The sequence below is a fragment of the Acartia tonsa genome, chromosome 8 (genome assembly GCF_053477335.1).
Source record: "Acartia tonsa isolate MP-2025a chromosome 8, ASM5347733v1, whole genome shotgun sequence".
Classification (NCBI taxonomy): domain Eukaryota; kingdom Metazoa; phylum Arthropoda; class Copepoda; order Calanoida; family Acartiidae; genus Acartia; species Acartia tonsa.
The window spans coordinates 40,720,603-40,735,739 of record NC_137267.1 but is presented as its reverse complement, the minus strand read 5'-3'; the positions used below and the strand labels follow the sequence as shown (position 1 = coordinate 40,735,739).

The 15,137-nt window shown below is 32.0% G+C and overlaps 1 protein-coding gene across 1 annotated transcript in view; it reads right to left on the bottom strand.

Annotated features, from left to right (window-relative positions):
• LOC145326615 (uncharacterized) overlaps positions 1-15,137 on the bottom strand; it is a 70,075-nt gene that overhangs the window by 33,270 nt on the left and 21,668 nt on the right. Inside the window, exons 9-12 of the mRNA XM_080169985.1 lie at positions 10,709-10,868; positions 10,275-10,318; positions 3,779-3,846; positions 3,140-3,220 (exon numbers count right to left, since the gene is read on the bottom strand). Of these exons, the coding sequence (XP_080026111.1) occupies positions 3,140-3,220; positions 3,779-3,846; positions 10,275-10,318; positions 10,709-10,868 (353 nt within the window). The remainder of the gene's footprint in view (positions 1-3,139; positions 3,221-3,778; positions 3,847-10,274; positions 10,319-10,708; positions 10,869-15,137) is intronic.

Below are 15,137 nucleotides of genomic sequence, written 5' to 3'. Positions count from 1 at the left end.
CTGTAGTAATAATTTGCAGTTCTGACGGTTTGACTATGGGATATATGTAGAATGTGGACGTGAATGTACGTGTCAAATTTGAATTTTGCGAGAAATTCTACTAAGAACTGAAATGCTAAACCACGTACATACCCTATTTTTATATACATCTTATAGACACAATGGCTTAATTAATAGTTATTTAATAATAAAGTATGATCTTTATATATGAGTCCCCATCAATATGTCAAAATAAAGATAATGTTGGATTTTTAGCTTTAGATAAACATATACCATTTTCAAGGGGACGATTTCTAGGACAATTAATGATTAAGAATAATCTAGCATCAATTTAATAAAACCGTAAAAGTACCTGTGGTAATACGGCAACAGACGGACGGGTAGTTTACAGAATTGCTACGCAGTGGCTTATCATGACAAGCCTTCTGCACTAATCCCATTATATCACCATTTACCTCATGACCGCAGATGACCCCGTTGCGCAGCGGTCAAACTGGACTGGCTAAATATGGGTAGGGGCACGGACACGCAGCTATCACGCGCCCCTCACGCAACTATACAACCGGGAGGCGATGCCTCCCCTTTTACCACAGCTACCCCCACAGCCTGTCTACCGCCGTGGGCTACGCCCTTGTGTCCCACACCCCCTTCAAACCTAACCTATTGTTATAATCTATTTGTATATATATGGTAAACATCCATTGTAAATGTATTCAGTTAAATATATAATTTCTGTATGACTAAATCCTGCTAGTTTGTTTTAGTAGAATACTTCAAGGCTAGGGCTCGTTGGATTCGAACTCGCAACCGGTGAGCTGAAACGCTTCGGCTTACCACATACCCTATAAATAACCTCTATTTTTAGCTTGTTTTAAACATTAAAAAGGATTTTGTGTTCGTTTTATTGTAAAAGTGTCAAAGTATTGTTTTTTTATTAGGAAGGACGGGGACAATGGGCTGTTTATTACAATAGTCCCTAATATTTTTCTTATTTGTTGGTTTAACAACTTTGGGGACTCTTAAAGCATTTTGATTGGTTAATTAAGTTGACTTTCCAAAAGTTGCAACTAATTATTGTAATCTACAGGAGAGGGAATTCTGTGTGTTATCATTGGGGATGTACATATATTAATCGGTCATTGTCTTATCCCTTTAGATCCCTGCATTTTAGCACTGTGTTGTCTGCATTTATGTGTAAAATTTAAAGAGCAAAGCAGACCGCCACATTTACATTGTGTCTGACAAAGTTAGAGTAGGTAAATATCAAGCATCCAGAAATTTAGACCACATGAAGCGGCGTTATCCTCTTAGAAAAGCTACCCCCCGACTACCGACGAACAACTATTTTAGGTTAGGTTAGGTTTTAGGCTAGGGAGCCGAGCGCTGCGGCTAGGCAGGCAAGGGGGCCGAGCGCTGCGGCTAGGCAGGCTAGGGGGCCGAGCGCTGCGGCTAGGCAGGCTAGGGAGCCGAGCGCTGCGGCCAGAGTTCATAGTTCACTGTCGGGGGGGGGGGGGGGAGGGGGGGAAGTACTTAAATTTACAATATTGAAAAAAAAAATTTCTAAGAGGATAATACCCATGAAGCAATATATTATTGGATGTTGCACTAGATTTTTATGTACTTTAATAAAGTGACACTTGCAGCTGACTAAAATAACAATACCTCCCATCCACCCCTTTACCCCATACACTCCCCTCCTACTGGATATACGACTACGAACTGACCATCATGCCCAAAATAAGTTTTTCCCTAACAATATACTACATTTCTATGTTCATAAAATTGGATAAATTAAAAGCAATATAAATTGTTCTCTGCCTCCCTGGAAACTAGAAAATAATCCAACACAGCATTCCAGGAATGAGCGCTGGCAAAATTTTGTTCAAATTTATTATTTAGTGGAACATTTTGTCAATAGGAATAAAATAGAAATATTTGTCTGCAAATCATTGCTACAAAATCTGCAATTTTACCAATTTCCTGTTATTTTGAAATCCTTTCACCACTTTTTTAAAAGATCATAAAACTTTAATCTAGAAATATAATAAGCTAAAACCATCCCAGGTCCTACAGTGGACTGTTAGACAATCTGCAGCAACAGCCATTTGCTGTATAAAATATCAAGCTGCCAACTGAAGGTAAAAAAAAATCTGCAAGTTACCTCTACAAACAAAGTAGGCGATTGCGGCTTGCAGCCAAAAATTAAACTGCTACTGTTATTTCTATAAACTATTAATTTTACTTGAAATAAAAATGATAAAAAAATGATTTTCCCTTAGCAAAAAAAGAATATGATATATAAATTGCAAGTGAGAACTATACTTGAAGCTAAGAGTCAAATGTCCTTTATGTTAAGTTAAACTTTAACTGGGTCAATATAAGTATACACAAGGAGGTTTAAATTAATCCTAACTTTAGCATTGTCTGTGTGTCTGTTTGTCCATCAAAATGTCTGTCTGTCTGCTGCAGTTACACGCAGTAATTCCACAGTGATATTTATAACCACGTTTCCTTGTCATTGAGCTATAAAACTAAACAAAATGTCTTGGTATTTCAAATTATTAAGATGATTTTAAGAAAATCAGGTTATTGGCAATGTTTTTTTTTAATGGTTTCCCCTTGTTACATTTCTAAAGGTTTCAAAAGCTACAAATATTGCCTATATTCTTTTTTTGAAGGTAAAAGAAAATAGCTTAAAACTACCAGAATGTATAATCTCTGAGAAGCACAACCCCGTCAGTTCAGAGGTTTCCAAGATTTTAAGCTTCAAAATGACACATAGGTAGACATGCTTCTACTTTTTTTTAAAGAAAAATTAAGATTAGCTTGACCTAAACTTGCTCTGAAATTTAAAATTTTAAAACAAACTGAGCAAAGATCTTAAAGTACAATTCTGGAGAAATCCTCAAATACACAGAACCTTGAGTCCTTTTGTTTGCTTACATTTCAAACCCAAATTGTAATGTTCATTTTGGGGGAGCTAGGATTAATCTTCTTTACAAAGACTCCCAGGCTTTTTATTTTTGAGGAGGGTAAAAATCTCAATAGGTGGTTTTTTTGAAGGGTGAGGTAAAATCTAGCACAATATTGGCAAAAGTTTTTTTTAGTATGCTGAGTTTCATAGATATATGTATTTCCTGTGGGTATATGCCGGGAAAACCCGGGGAGGCAAATTCACATGAATCTGGGTTATCACAGCTGTCAAACAACCAATCACATTCTACAAAAAATAGAACATTTTGATTGGTCTAAACAAATTATTTAACTTTTAATCAACTAATCAGGTAGTGACTAATTCAATAGTGCATTCTTATTAGTTTTTTGCAAACCAATGTAACAAACACAGTCTATATGCGAAAATGTTAGAATTTTCATTGACTTCAAACTTTTTTTATCAAAAATAAAACTGAAACAACATTGAAAAACATCCTCACAGGTTTACATGTTACAAAAAAACAATCATAGAATTTGTTTACTTTTAGTATTGTTTTTGCAGACTTATTTTTAAATATGATTTCACTAGTACAAAAAAAGTTACTTAAACCACCTGAATGTATTAAAAGTTGACAAAATTTGATAATAACTAGTAGTTCTAAAAATAAAAAGATCAAGTAGCAAATTACAGAATAATAAAAAAGTGTCATTGGTCATTAATAAGAAGAGTAGAAAACAAAGGAGAAATTAAGCTGTTAATCTTAAAGAAGAGCCGAGAAAATCAGTTTTCTACCCAAATGTTAAATTTTAAATTATAGAACCGCTTTGCTATTAGAATACAAACCTGTATTTTCCACTCTTTTCCCTCCTCTCAGCCTCAAGCCATTGATTGGGTCATTCACTGGAGTAAAACTGGAGAAGCAACAAAATTAATTAAATTTTCAAATAGAAGGGTCATCTGTAAAATCCCAATAAACCAATTCTTAGCTAACTGTACTTTTAATACTTATATGAAAAGAAACATTGTTGTATTTGGTAAGCAAATAATGTTTGTTGTTTAATTCGATAATGAGTTTTCTTGTTAAAACCTGTTCAAACCCAATATCAAAGTATAATAATGAAGTTTTTTTCTATCAAATTTTTATCCATTTCTAATTCAAACTAACAATTATAAGATAAATAATATACATATAGAATAAACATTTATTTTAAATCTATGAATGTTATTAGAGTCATATTATTAAAATAATGGCTTATTGCAGAAATTGAAAAATGTGATAAAATAATCCAGAATTCCAACAGCAGAAAGTCCAAGCCAGAGACCAAGGGCACTACCAAGATCAACTACAAGACTAAACGCATCATAAGAGTATATTTCTTTGAACACAGTGACTTGTTTAGATATTTCAAAATTTATTCTAGCATTTTTCTCAACATTTGTTTTGTAATTCACTCTTTTCATGAAGACCCCCATTGATATGCAAGGCTTGAGGCATTTGGCAAATACTTTTGGTTCTTTTCCATAAACTAATTCTTTTATATCTCCAATTGTGTCATTAAGTAGTGTTCCATTAGTAACATTAATTTCATACCCTTCTTCACAAGTTTGCTTGCCAGATTCAAACCAAGGAGGGAGGCATCCATAACTATTCAAAAGTTGATCTCTCATTTCTTGTTTGATACAGACCCCATAACTTGAACCAATCTTTTCATAATCAGTGCAAGTTCTTTCATCATGAATTCTATCATCATACAGGGTACATCTTATTTCAAACATGGAGAAATCAAAGGTGCTCTCATTAGTTGGACCAAAACTGACCAGTGCATTATCCATTTCTGCAACCTGTATATCATTAACTTTGTAAGGATCAACAATGAGAAACAAAGCTTTCTTTAAAGTAGAGATCCAAGCTGATGTAATGTTATGGGGTTTAATACAAAATCCATGTGGAGCAATGAAGATTTTTTCTGCAGGGATATCATATCCATAGAAGGTTTCTTGGTAGTATGAAGTTTGATCTCCAAATAACTCCCTTTGGACATCTTTAAAGGACACATTTCTATCTTTCCCCTTCCATGATATATTCAAAGTTCCATTTATTTGTCCTGGGTAAAATGATTCTTGACCTAAGTAACCAAATCTGTGTGCATTTGCGTAATCAAATTGATTATCCTTACAGATGTAAATGACAGGCAATTGGATTTCATTCAACTCTTTGGTTGATTTTTCCTGAACAACTGGACGTGACAAATATTTATGGACTGAGTTCCGCATTTGAAATACAAATATTCCAAACGCTGCTAACCATATTGCTGTTTTTAGAAGAGTTTGACCTGTTAGTTCCATAGTCTAGCACAGACTGGGTACTGGATTCTTTTTTCCAATAAACTAAATAAATATTGCTAAAGCAAATACACAAGTCACCATTTTAAGTAATAACTTTAATTGTAAAAAAATAATTATATTTGTCCTAAAATAGAGCAACTATGTATGTGTTTGCTCATAAACTCTTAACCGTCTGTCAGCTGTTCCATACAGAGGGAAAAGGGGGGAGGGAGACATTAAACTCCATTACTCAAATTATCTCAGCTTATGTTAAAAGTAAAGATAAAAAAACAAGGATGACAACATCCATAAGTAGCGAAGCCTAAAAATTATGAATGGATAACGGGAAAACTACTATAAAGATTTTATCAAGATTAATGTTTATTTTATGAAACTGCTTTATAGTATTTTTTTTCAGATAACCAAACATAATTTTTGAACTTCGCTACTTATGGATGTTGTCATCCTTGTTTTCTTAATTTTTTTCAATGAATTCTGATTTATAACTTTTTGAATAAAAACTTAATACAGCATTTTTTTTCTTCTAACTATTAGGTACATTATGTTTCTTTTATTTTGCACTTAATTGTACTTTTCTTGGTTTTATAATTACAACAATTGGTAACGTCATTTCTTCAGTTGACCTATATTTTCAAACAAATTAATATTTTTTTCTTTTTGTTAAGGATAAGAAGTTTTTGATAAAGTGAAAATGAATAAGTTAAATTGGGGGCTTTAACAGGAAGGTTCTCCCAAATTTTTTAATCAGGATCTCACCATTAAATCCAGTAGGTTCCATGTGCAAAGTTGTAATTTGAAATTTAAAATAAAACTAAATAAAATAGAAATTGCATCTGATCAATATATCTAGTGCAATATAAATATTATTTTTAAAAGGGAAAGGTATAATTCTATATTTAGGAAGTTATTTTACAACCATTAAATTCTCTTGAATAAAATATGACCGCAATTAACTGTAGATACAATCATAAAGAAGTTTTTCTCAATATTTATAGACTGTATAAAAATGAGGTTAGGTTAAGACTATTTTGTTTTTACATATTTGAAAATTTTGTTCATATTTTAGAAATGGCTTATCAATATCTTGAGGGGTTTTGAAGGGTAAGCATTTTTATATGTAAACTAAAAAGACTTAATATTTAAATTCTCCTAATAAGCAGGGCAAACTTTTTCTGCTCTAAACCTTATCTAGTTCTATATCCTTCTTTTCCCTGATCCTACTTTAGAATGTCTTATACTTCCAAATCTACCCATGAACTAATCTACAACATTATCTTTTAGGTTAATCATATATAGATACCCAATTCCTATCTTACTTATTAGTGCAAGGTAAATATTTAATTCAGATTTTTGGATCTACTTCCAAAATAAGATACATAAGTGCATTGCAATGAAAAATGTTGGAATTAAATGACAAGGGTAGGAAGAGGAAGAGAAGCTCAATGCAGTTAATTTCTAATTTTAACTTTAATGACAGCTTTACACAAATTACAGGTTGTCAACTTTATACAAGTCTAGCAATTTAGATTTAAATTCAAATTTATTGTGACCACAAGACAAGGAGTTTTTGAAAGAATTAGTTAATAAATTAAGGTTTATAAAATGCATTTTATTGGATTGTATATTATTACACGGACAGACTTACAGGTATGATTAGTTATTAAGTATCTTTAATACTTAAAACAAAACAAAAGCAATATCTTGAAAAGATTTCATACAAATTTCATACAGATTATTTTTTGTAGTCATATTTACAGTTTATTAACTTAATAAAACAAAATAATAATAAAAACACTTTACAACTGTCCGCAATTCATTTTAGGTCATCCATCCTAGTTTTTACTCATAAATTGTTGCCAAAAATTTTCCTGCACAGTTTTCTAGAGATTGCAAATTTGTTTGCTAAATTAGATCCGCATATTTTCTAAACATTTTTTTTCATTAGATTTAGTTAGTATTCATTATATTCTAGGTTTTGGTTTATCATCTTTTCAATCTATATTCTTATGGTCTTTCTTTTTACTCACTATGTTTATTTTCTTCTACCATTTTATTTTTTTTTTCTCCACCCGTCAAATATTGTTTCCTTCTTATCATAGTCATAATTTTAGTATATTATCAGCCTTGGCCACTTTCTATCAAAGCCATTAAGTTATAGTAATATGGTTAATATTAATTTTGAAATAGAATGTTAATATGATGTCATCTATGACAAATTTTGATTAAGACAAATAATTGATACGAATCACATGAAGTAACATATTGATAGAATGTCAACAGTTTTGACAGGACTCTATCTCCTAAGTTATCTCCCTTTCATTAAATAACTCTCTATCTTTTCATATATCTTTTTCTTTCTAATTTTATCTCTTTATTAATATATCTTTCAGCATACACATATCCATCCTCTAGTTGATGATAACTTCCACTTAAAGTTAAATAGTAATTTGTTTAAGCTGTGCATGCACGCAAAAACTTTCAACCAACAGCCAGAGACAAATTTTACTTTCAACAATTTTTAAAAGTTTAATATTTTTTCATCAAAATAAACCAAATTAACTCTAAAGAGAAATAAGATGATTTTGATGATTTACTAAAACCAACTTAATGAAGAAATAAATCATAGTAAAGTTTTTGTGGGTTATTGTTACTAATGTTTACTAAAGTAAATATTCAGCATAAAAAGTTGCTCCTAAGAATTAATTTTTAATAACAGTATAAAAAAACTTTTTTCGCTACTTTGAAAAGGCAGATTGGATACTCAAAAGCCAAGTACATGATATCCTTCTCTCAAGCTCCTCTATGGGGAGCGTCATTTATTACGTTGACTTAATTTGGAACACCTGCCATACTAAGCAAGAGTGAGGTAATAAAAAGAAACTCCTTAAAACAGATTGTCAAATATGGATCTTAAATCAAGCTATCATCTGATGTTCCATTCCTGTTTTAGTAATAAGATCTCCTTTTGGCATGTTTCTGAGATACATTTATTGACAAAAAAACCTCAAAAATTAAGTATTCATCTATCAATCTAAAAAAAACACTAGATTATGTATGTTGACCAAGTAACAAGTTGACTCATAAAATTAAAAGTTGTGTCACCAGTTTGCATTTGTTTCATCAAAACTTTAGAATCAAGTCGAACTACCAGAATGAGGAGACTGTAAATTACACTGATATCAAAATTTTTGTAAAAACGTGCTCGAATCAGTTTCTCTCAAACTTGTTGTTTTTTTTATTAAATCGTGATTGGTTGTTTTATTATCCAGTGTCACGACTTTTAAACCAATAATTTTAATCCAAAAAAGGGCTAATTTGTTTATAATCATTGAGGCTATAAATATGATTATCGTTCTTTGACTTTGTCTTTAACATCAATGGAAAGTTCAAGTTAATTAATCAGTCCTTTAAGTGATTTTAAAAAGACCTACTTTATTATTTGCAGCATGATTCAACTCTGTGGATTAGATTAGAAATGTTTTAGTTTGAGTAAGTTTTTAATTCATATAAAGCATACAAATTTTACTCAGATTCATCTTTCTGCAATTCTAATGAATATTTGAATAATAGGCAATTATTTAGTAAAAAGACTCTAGGGGGCTTGGTGTCGCTTCGGGTACTAGGTAACTAGACCTCTCAAAGCGTCCAATCGCCCATCAGACGACCAACTCTCTGAGATGCACGACCTTTGTCTGAGAAGTCCCAACTGTGCATGGTAACGAGTTGCGCCTGTTTTGGGCCAAGGCATTCCCCCGACTCTAACTATTTACGTCGCGCATCTGGCATAGTAACAGTGGGAACCATTTTAACGTCTTTAGTTATGACGCGGTGTCGAACCGAGATTTGAACCTATCACCTTTCCGACGACGAGCGGATGCGCTACGTGTTGAGCCACGGTCCCGGGTTCAATTATTTAGTAACATAGAGTTATATAAAAATTTATTTTATTTAAATTTTTTTGCTTTCCCTTCAAGTGCCTAGCGAGCATAGAAACCTACCCCCTTCCCTTTTGAAATCATTGTGTATTTTATTCATTATGTATGTATAAGTGTCTGTAAAAAATAAACAAACAACAAACATTTTTATATATACTATTTCAGAAACTTTACAGAATACATCCAAAAGTAATTAGCAGGTAGAAAAAAGAGTTGGATAACTAAATGTGCATCAAAAAAGTTTTGGATGTATTAATATCTAATGAGTTTTGTCTTATTTTTCTCTCCTCTTTTATGCATTGATATAAATATTTTAGTTTTAAACAGGCTTCGTCAGTCGCAGTTAGTATGCTGCAATCGCAATAATATGCGTTATTTATTAGAAATATTAAAAAGCAGAAAGATTCCCAACTTTTTAATTGCACAATCTTTGCCAGGAAGTCATCATGTGCATGGTTTTCGAAATACGGCTGTTTTTGAGCAAATACATGCCTTTAACTTTCAATATGGCATCAATAGGAACTATTTTTAACGTCTCTAGTGTAACTCACTGGGTTTTGCTTTACGCGGGTCTAAAAAAGAAAGTAACTGTCTAACCCTCAAAAAAGTTAATATTTATAAAACTAGACAATGCATGCACTGCAAAGAAAAATAAAACAAACATGCAAACTAATTCTGATGCATTACAGGCAAATAAACAAAACACTTTAACCATTTCACTTGAGAGAATTGAAGTATTTTGAAATTAGGAACTTTTGAGCTCATCATTAGGTTTACTTTCGGTGTATGTAGAAACTTTCTTGGGGGGAAGATCCTATACGTCATTTAACCCTGAAAGATCGGGCCTTAATCGAGTTTTTAATAGATCAGGGAAGGGGTGGGGGGTGTTAACCATTTCTTTCTCCTATTTAAGCAGCTTCTAGATGAGCTAGAGAGTTGAATTTTTTTTTTGCAGTTTCTTGTATGTTTCATAAAAAATAAGAGAATTAAAATGAGATCTATTATGGTTAGGGAATGTTTTTTATCGTTGAAATTTTGTGTATTGATAATTTTGTTGCCTGAAATGTGCAAGAAACTGGGATCTTTCTGTGGGCTGGTCGATCTAAAATAGATAAGTAATTGGATAGATATCATTAGTTACTTGATAGATTAAATAATAATAGATAAAATGATATATGGATAGAATTTTAGACAAAATAATTATCCTAACATGTAAAAAAGTAAGTTTTTTTGTCTGAACCTGAAGCTTTTAATAACTACTGATTAAGTTCCTCTAAAAGGGGAAGCTTGTTTTATTTGCGGAATTGATTTAGGCCATGATTTTTTAAGTTTTAAACTTAGGTTGGGTATTGGTCACTTTCTGCCCACTTCTTACCCCTTTGAATACAAAACCCCTAACTGCTGGGGACACAACTGCTAGTATTGTAAAAAGATAGATATAACTATGGATGACAAGAAAGATAGATAGAGGTATAGATTGATAGATAGATACCTGAACAATAAGAGTTGGCACCCCATCTTTATCCTGTTCTTTAAATAAAACCAGAGGTGGAGAATATCTTTCATTGAGACCACAGACCAACTGTTGGTGGGCGCTTGTGTTTACACTCCCCAGAGAGGTGGTGTGAAAGGATACACCTCCCCCCATGCACCTAAAAAAATATGAGTATAGTTCATCCTATTCTATGAAGCAGTAACGTTTTTTTGTTTGTCAGTTGTTAAGTTCTTGATTTTATAGTAAAATAATATATAGAGTGGGTAAGGGTGCCGACTTTAAATTAAATATTAACACAGTCAGTCGCTACAAAAGATAGCAATTTGCTAGAGGACAAAAAAGGTGTCCAATACTGAATCAAGGTAGTTTTATGGATTATCTATCTATACTTAGGATATTTTATTTTTTGGATAGACTTTGGATTTTTTTGCCCCCTTGTCCCCTTTCAGATGTAGATGCTAAGGACACAGAGCCAACTTAATTAGGGATTAGGTTTTTTTTAAATTATTTTTAAATCAAGGGCGTTTAAGTGCTCGATTAGCAGATTGAGTGAAAACACCGAAGTATGTTAAATGCACATATAGTATATATTTTTAAAAAGACGAATAACCTTTTTTATTTACAGAAAATCTTTGCTAAAAGTACCTAAACGACTAAATGTACGGTTTAGAGATAAAACAAATCTTATATAATATCTAATGTTATTACTTGTTTTCCAGAAACAGAAGGGAATAGTCATCTGCAGAAAAATGAATATATGTAATGATGAATTAAATAGATGTAATTCCACATTTGAAGTTAAACAGAGCTTAGAAAAAGTTAAAATATAGAAATAACCATTTAATTTTCATTTAAAAGTCTATAAAAAGCTAGACTATTTACTGCTTTTTAAGGAAGCTTTTTACTGTTATGTGACAATATTTCATCGGGATCTTAGTTAATTTTAGAACTTCCATATTTTCTTAAGATGTCGTTATGTACCAATGTGCAAATGTATTATTATTAACGACAGGCCGCTTAACTGGTAGCAGCCTATAAACGGACTACCTTCGTATTATCGACTTGTACCAAATATAAAACTGTAAATGTTGCAAACTAACTACTCTTCCTACCCTCTAGCAATATGAGGTTTTTACAAAACAGTAGAAAATAACTTTAGTGTATAAATCAATTAAATTTTGGTTTAACTGGATACATTAACTTAACTAAATAGTAATCGTTTTAAGTTAACAATGGATTGTAGTTTTTCCAAACTATAGGTTTTTTTTTTAATTTGATTATATAATTAATTGGAATTCATTTGGATGCAACTTGTTTATCTAAAGGGTAACCTTTTAAATATGTTTTAATTGTTTTTATGGCAATTCCTTTTTATTCTTTTATACTTTATGATTAAAATAATGGCGGCGCTCTAGTATCTAAGAGTTAGGGGTAAGGAGAGTAGAAAAAAGAAAGAAATCATACGATTAAAATTAAATAACTTTTTATATTCAGCATTTTAAAAAGTTGCAATATTGTTAGAACATCCACTCTGATAGATTTTTGCTGACAAAGATTAATCTAGTAAAGATTTAATGGTCGTTGGGAGATTTCTATTTTGTTTTATTTTTATTATAATTATTTGTTTGTTGTCAAATGTTTTGTTTTATTCTAACTGACTAAAATAGCCAGATAAGTAAAACTGGTAAATTATCAATTAAGGATTTGCGGTACAGGGGAGGGGGGGGGGGGAGGCGAGGGGAGTTAAGATATAAATCCTTTATTTTCCTTATTTTTGTCAGGAGGGTTAGACCCAAAGGTGCTTAGAATTAATTGATAAAAATATACCAACCGTGTGATACTGAATAAGATATTTAAAAAAAAACTCTGTACGGGAGAGTTAATATAATTAAGTTACTGTATTGGACGTACAGACATACTGACTAATACTAATTATAATGGAGCTTCGATTCTAAACATATTGGATACTCTCTTTAGCAACGTCATGATATTTTTCATTTCCTTCCATAAATGTCAAATCCATTGATAGAACAAAATTTAGACAGATTATGTTTTCAAATTTTTTCATATTTAAATTTTTTCTATAGAATCAGGAAGAGGTGGGGGGGGGGGGGGACTTTGGACTGTTAAATATTGTGGTACCCAAAGATTTTATAATTCTGCTCTTTCAAGAACTTTGGGTACTTTTCATGAACCCCGATTGGTTCATTTAAACTTGTGCAGTATCTCAACATTATTTTGAATGCATATAAATTTATTGTCCATTGTCTTATCTCTCACGATCACTACTATATAATAGACGCGGGGATATCTATAATGCAAAGTAGAATGATGTATATCTGTCTGTCTGTCCGTCCGTCCGTCTGTCCGTCCGTCTGTCTGTCCCTTAAGATCTCGGTAACCACTGAACCAATCGAATTCTACACTTCAGGGTATATACCTATTGGTCCTGTAGTGGTTTAAAGCAATTTTCTTTGGGGGTGGGACACCCCAAACCCCCCAAAAAATAAATATATCCCCCCCCCCATTTTTTGTTTATGGGGCAGTTGGTGCCATAAAACTACTGGCAGCACAGTTCTTTTTTTTTAAATTACCTCTTGGGGCAAAGTCCCTAGAGGCTTGGGGCGAAGCTGCTAGTAGTTCTATATAGAGGAGCTACGCAATCAACATAAAAATAACGTGAAACGATTTAGGTACTAACTTACATGACATATTATTAAAAACAAAACAAGGAGGACAACGTCCTTAGAATAAAAGATCTAAAATCTAAAGTACAAACGAATAATAACTGTTGTAGAAAGTCAGTACATAATAAGCAGAACGTAAATCCAGGATACTGGAAAAGGAACAAAATTTCATTTTAAGGATTTGATTATGAAGATGCTTTGGTAATAATAATGCACATTGTTGTAAGAGGATTCTTATTTCAAAATTAAAATGAAAAGGATAATCATGCCATATAAAAAGTTGTTGTCTAAATAGTTATACAAGTTTTGAATGGACGTATGGACTTTCAGGTAGCGATTAAAGAGTTTCTACGCCTCCTATATCGTACCTAAATGTCGATGTACTGTCGATATCGATAGGACAATTCTAACATGTCTAAATCGATGAAAAGAGCCATTCGTTACAAACAAACTGACCGACTCCACATAATAATAGAAAAACTTGGGTTTTAAAAGGAAAACTTGATTATAACCTAATGTACTTCCAAAAATAGTTTACCACATTGTAGAAAGTTCTACCTAACCAAGAAACCACATTTAAAAGGTCTCGTCTGTGCGAAAATAATTTGCACAAATATAAACTAAAATCTTTATTTATGCAAAAAAAATATTTATAGGATCAAGATCATAGCTGTTTAAAGCCTTTAGTCGCATATACTTTAGACCATTAATCTGTGCGCCTTCAGTAGTAAGCTACCTTTTTAAAAAACAATTTTTTTCTCTATAATTTGAGTCTTACGTCAGTACGTACGGGCGTTATGATTGGCTCTTTTGGTATATTTAGACATGTTATAATTGCCTTATCAATAACAAACTTTGGGTGATGATTTATGAAAAGGTTAGGTTCCATTTATACATTTTTTTGTATGATATAATTATTCTAATCATCTGATTTTTGGAGAAAAAAAAATCCCAGGACAACAAGGTAAAATATTTTAAGGGATGCATCTCTATAATTAAGTCATAAATGATAATATTTTTTTTAATATTCTGCTTAATAAGTTAAACAATCCTCAACTGATTTTCTTTATGTTTAAAGTTGATTAGAGAAAAAAAGTTTTTTTTGCCATGGAGGGCCCTTTTACTCCTATAAATGATTCATAGAAATGTAAAACCACAAAACTCACTAACACATATTTCATATTAAAAAAGTTATCTAAACATATCAAGTAGCGTATCTACTATAAACTAGGGTCTGTGTTTATGTCCAAAAACCTCTCCATTAAGAAATTGTAAGGGTTAAACTTTGCTTTTTTAAAATTAGAATAAAACACTAGAGGGAGAAAGGGTTACATAACTGTATCTCCACATCGCAACCGTCTTGTGTAACCAATGGTATCGCTCATATTACACAGCCAAGTAGCAGAAAATAATTTAGAAGCAGACGACAGAGGTCTTAAGGGAGCTAGTTGGATGTTGCACCTGATTTTCATGTACTATGATAAATAGTTACTCGCAGCTAAATAGCTATCACCCCCCCCCCCCCCTCCACCTTTTTACCCCATTCCCTAACTTTCCACTAAATGAATGAACTGATCAATAAATTAGGTCCACGTTTGCAACCTTAATTGAAGACAAAATCTCCCCTTTCAATATATCCTCGTACATATGTACTATATTCAATACAGCATAATCTTATAGATCTCTATAGGATAAAATGCAATGATCCCTCTGAGTTTAATACTGCGCGGTACAATGCG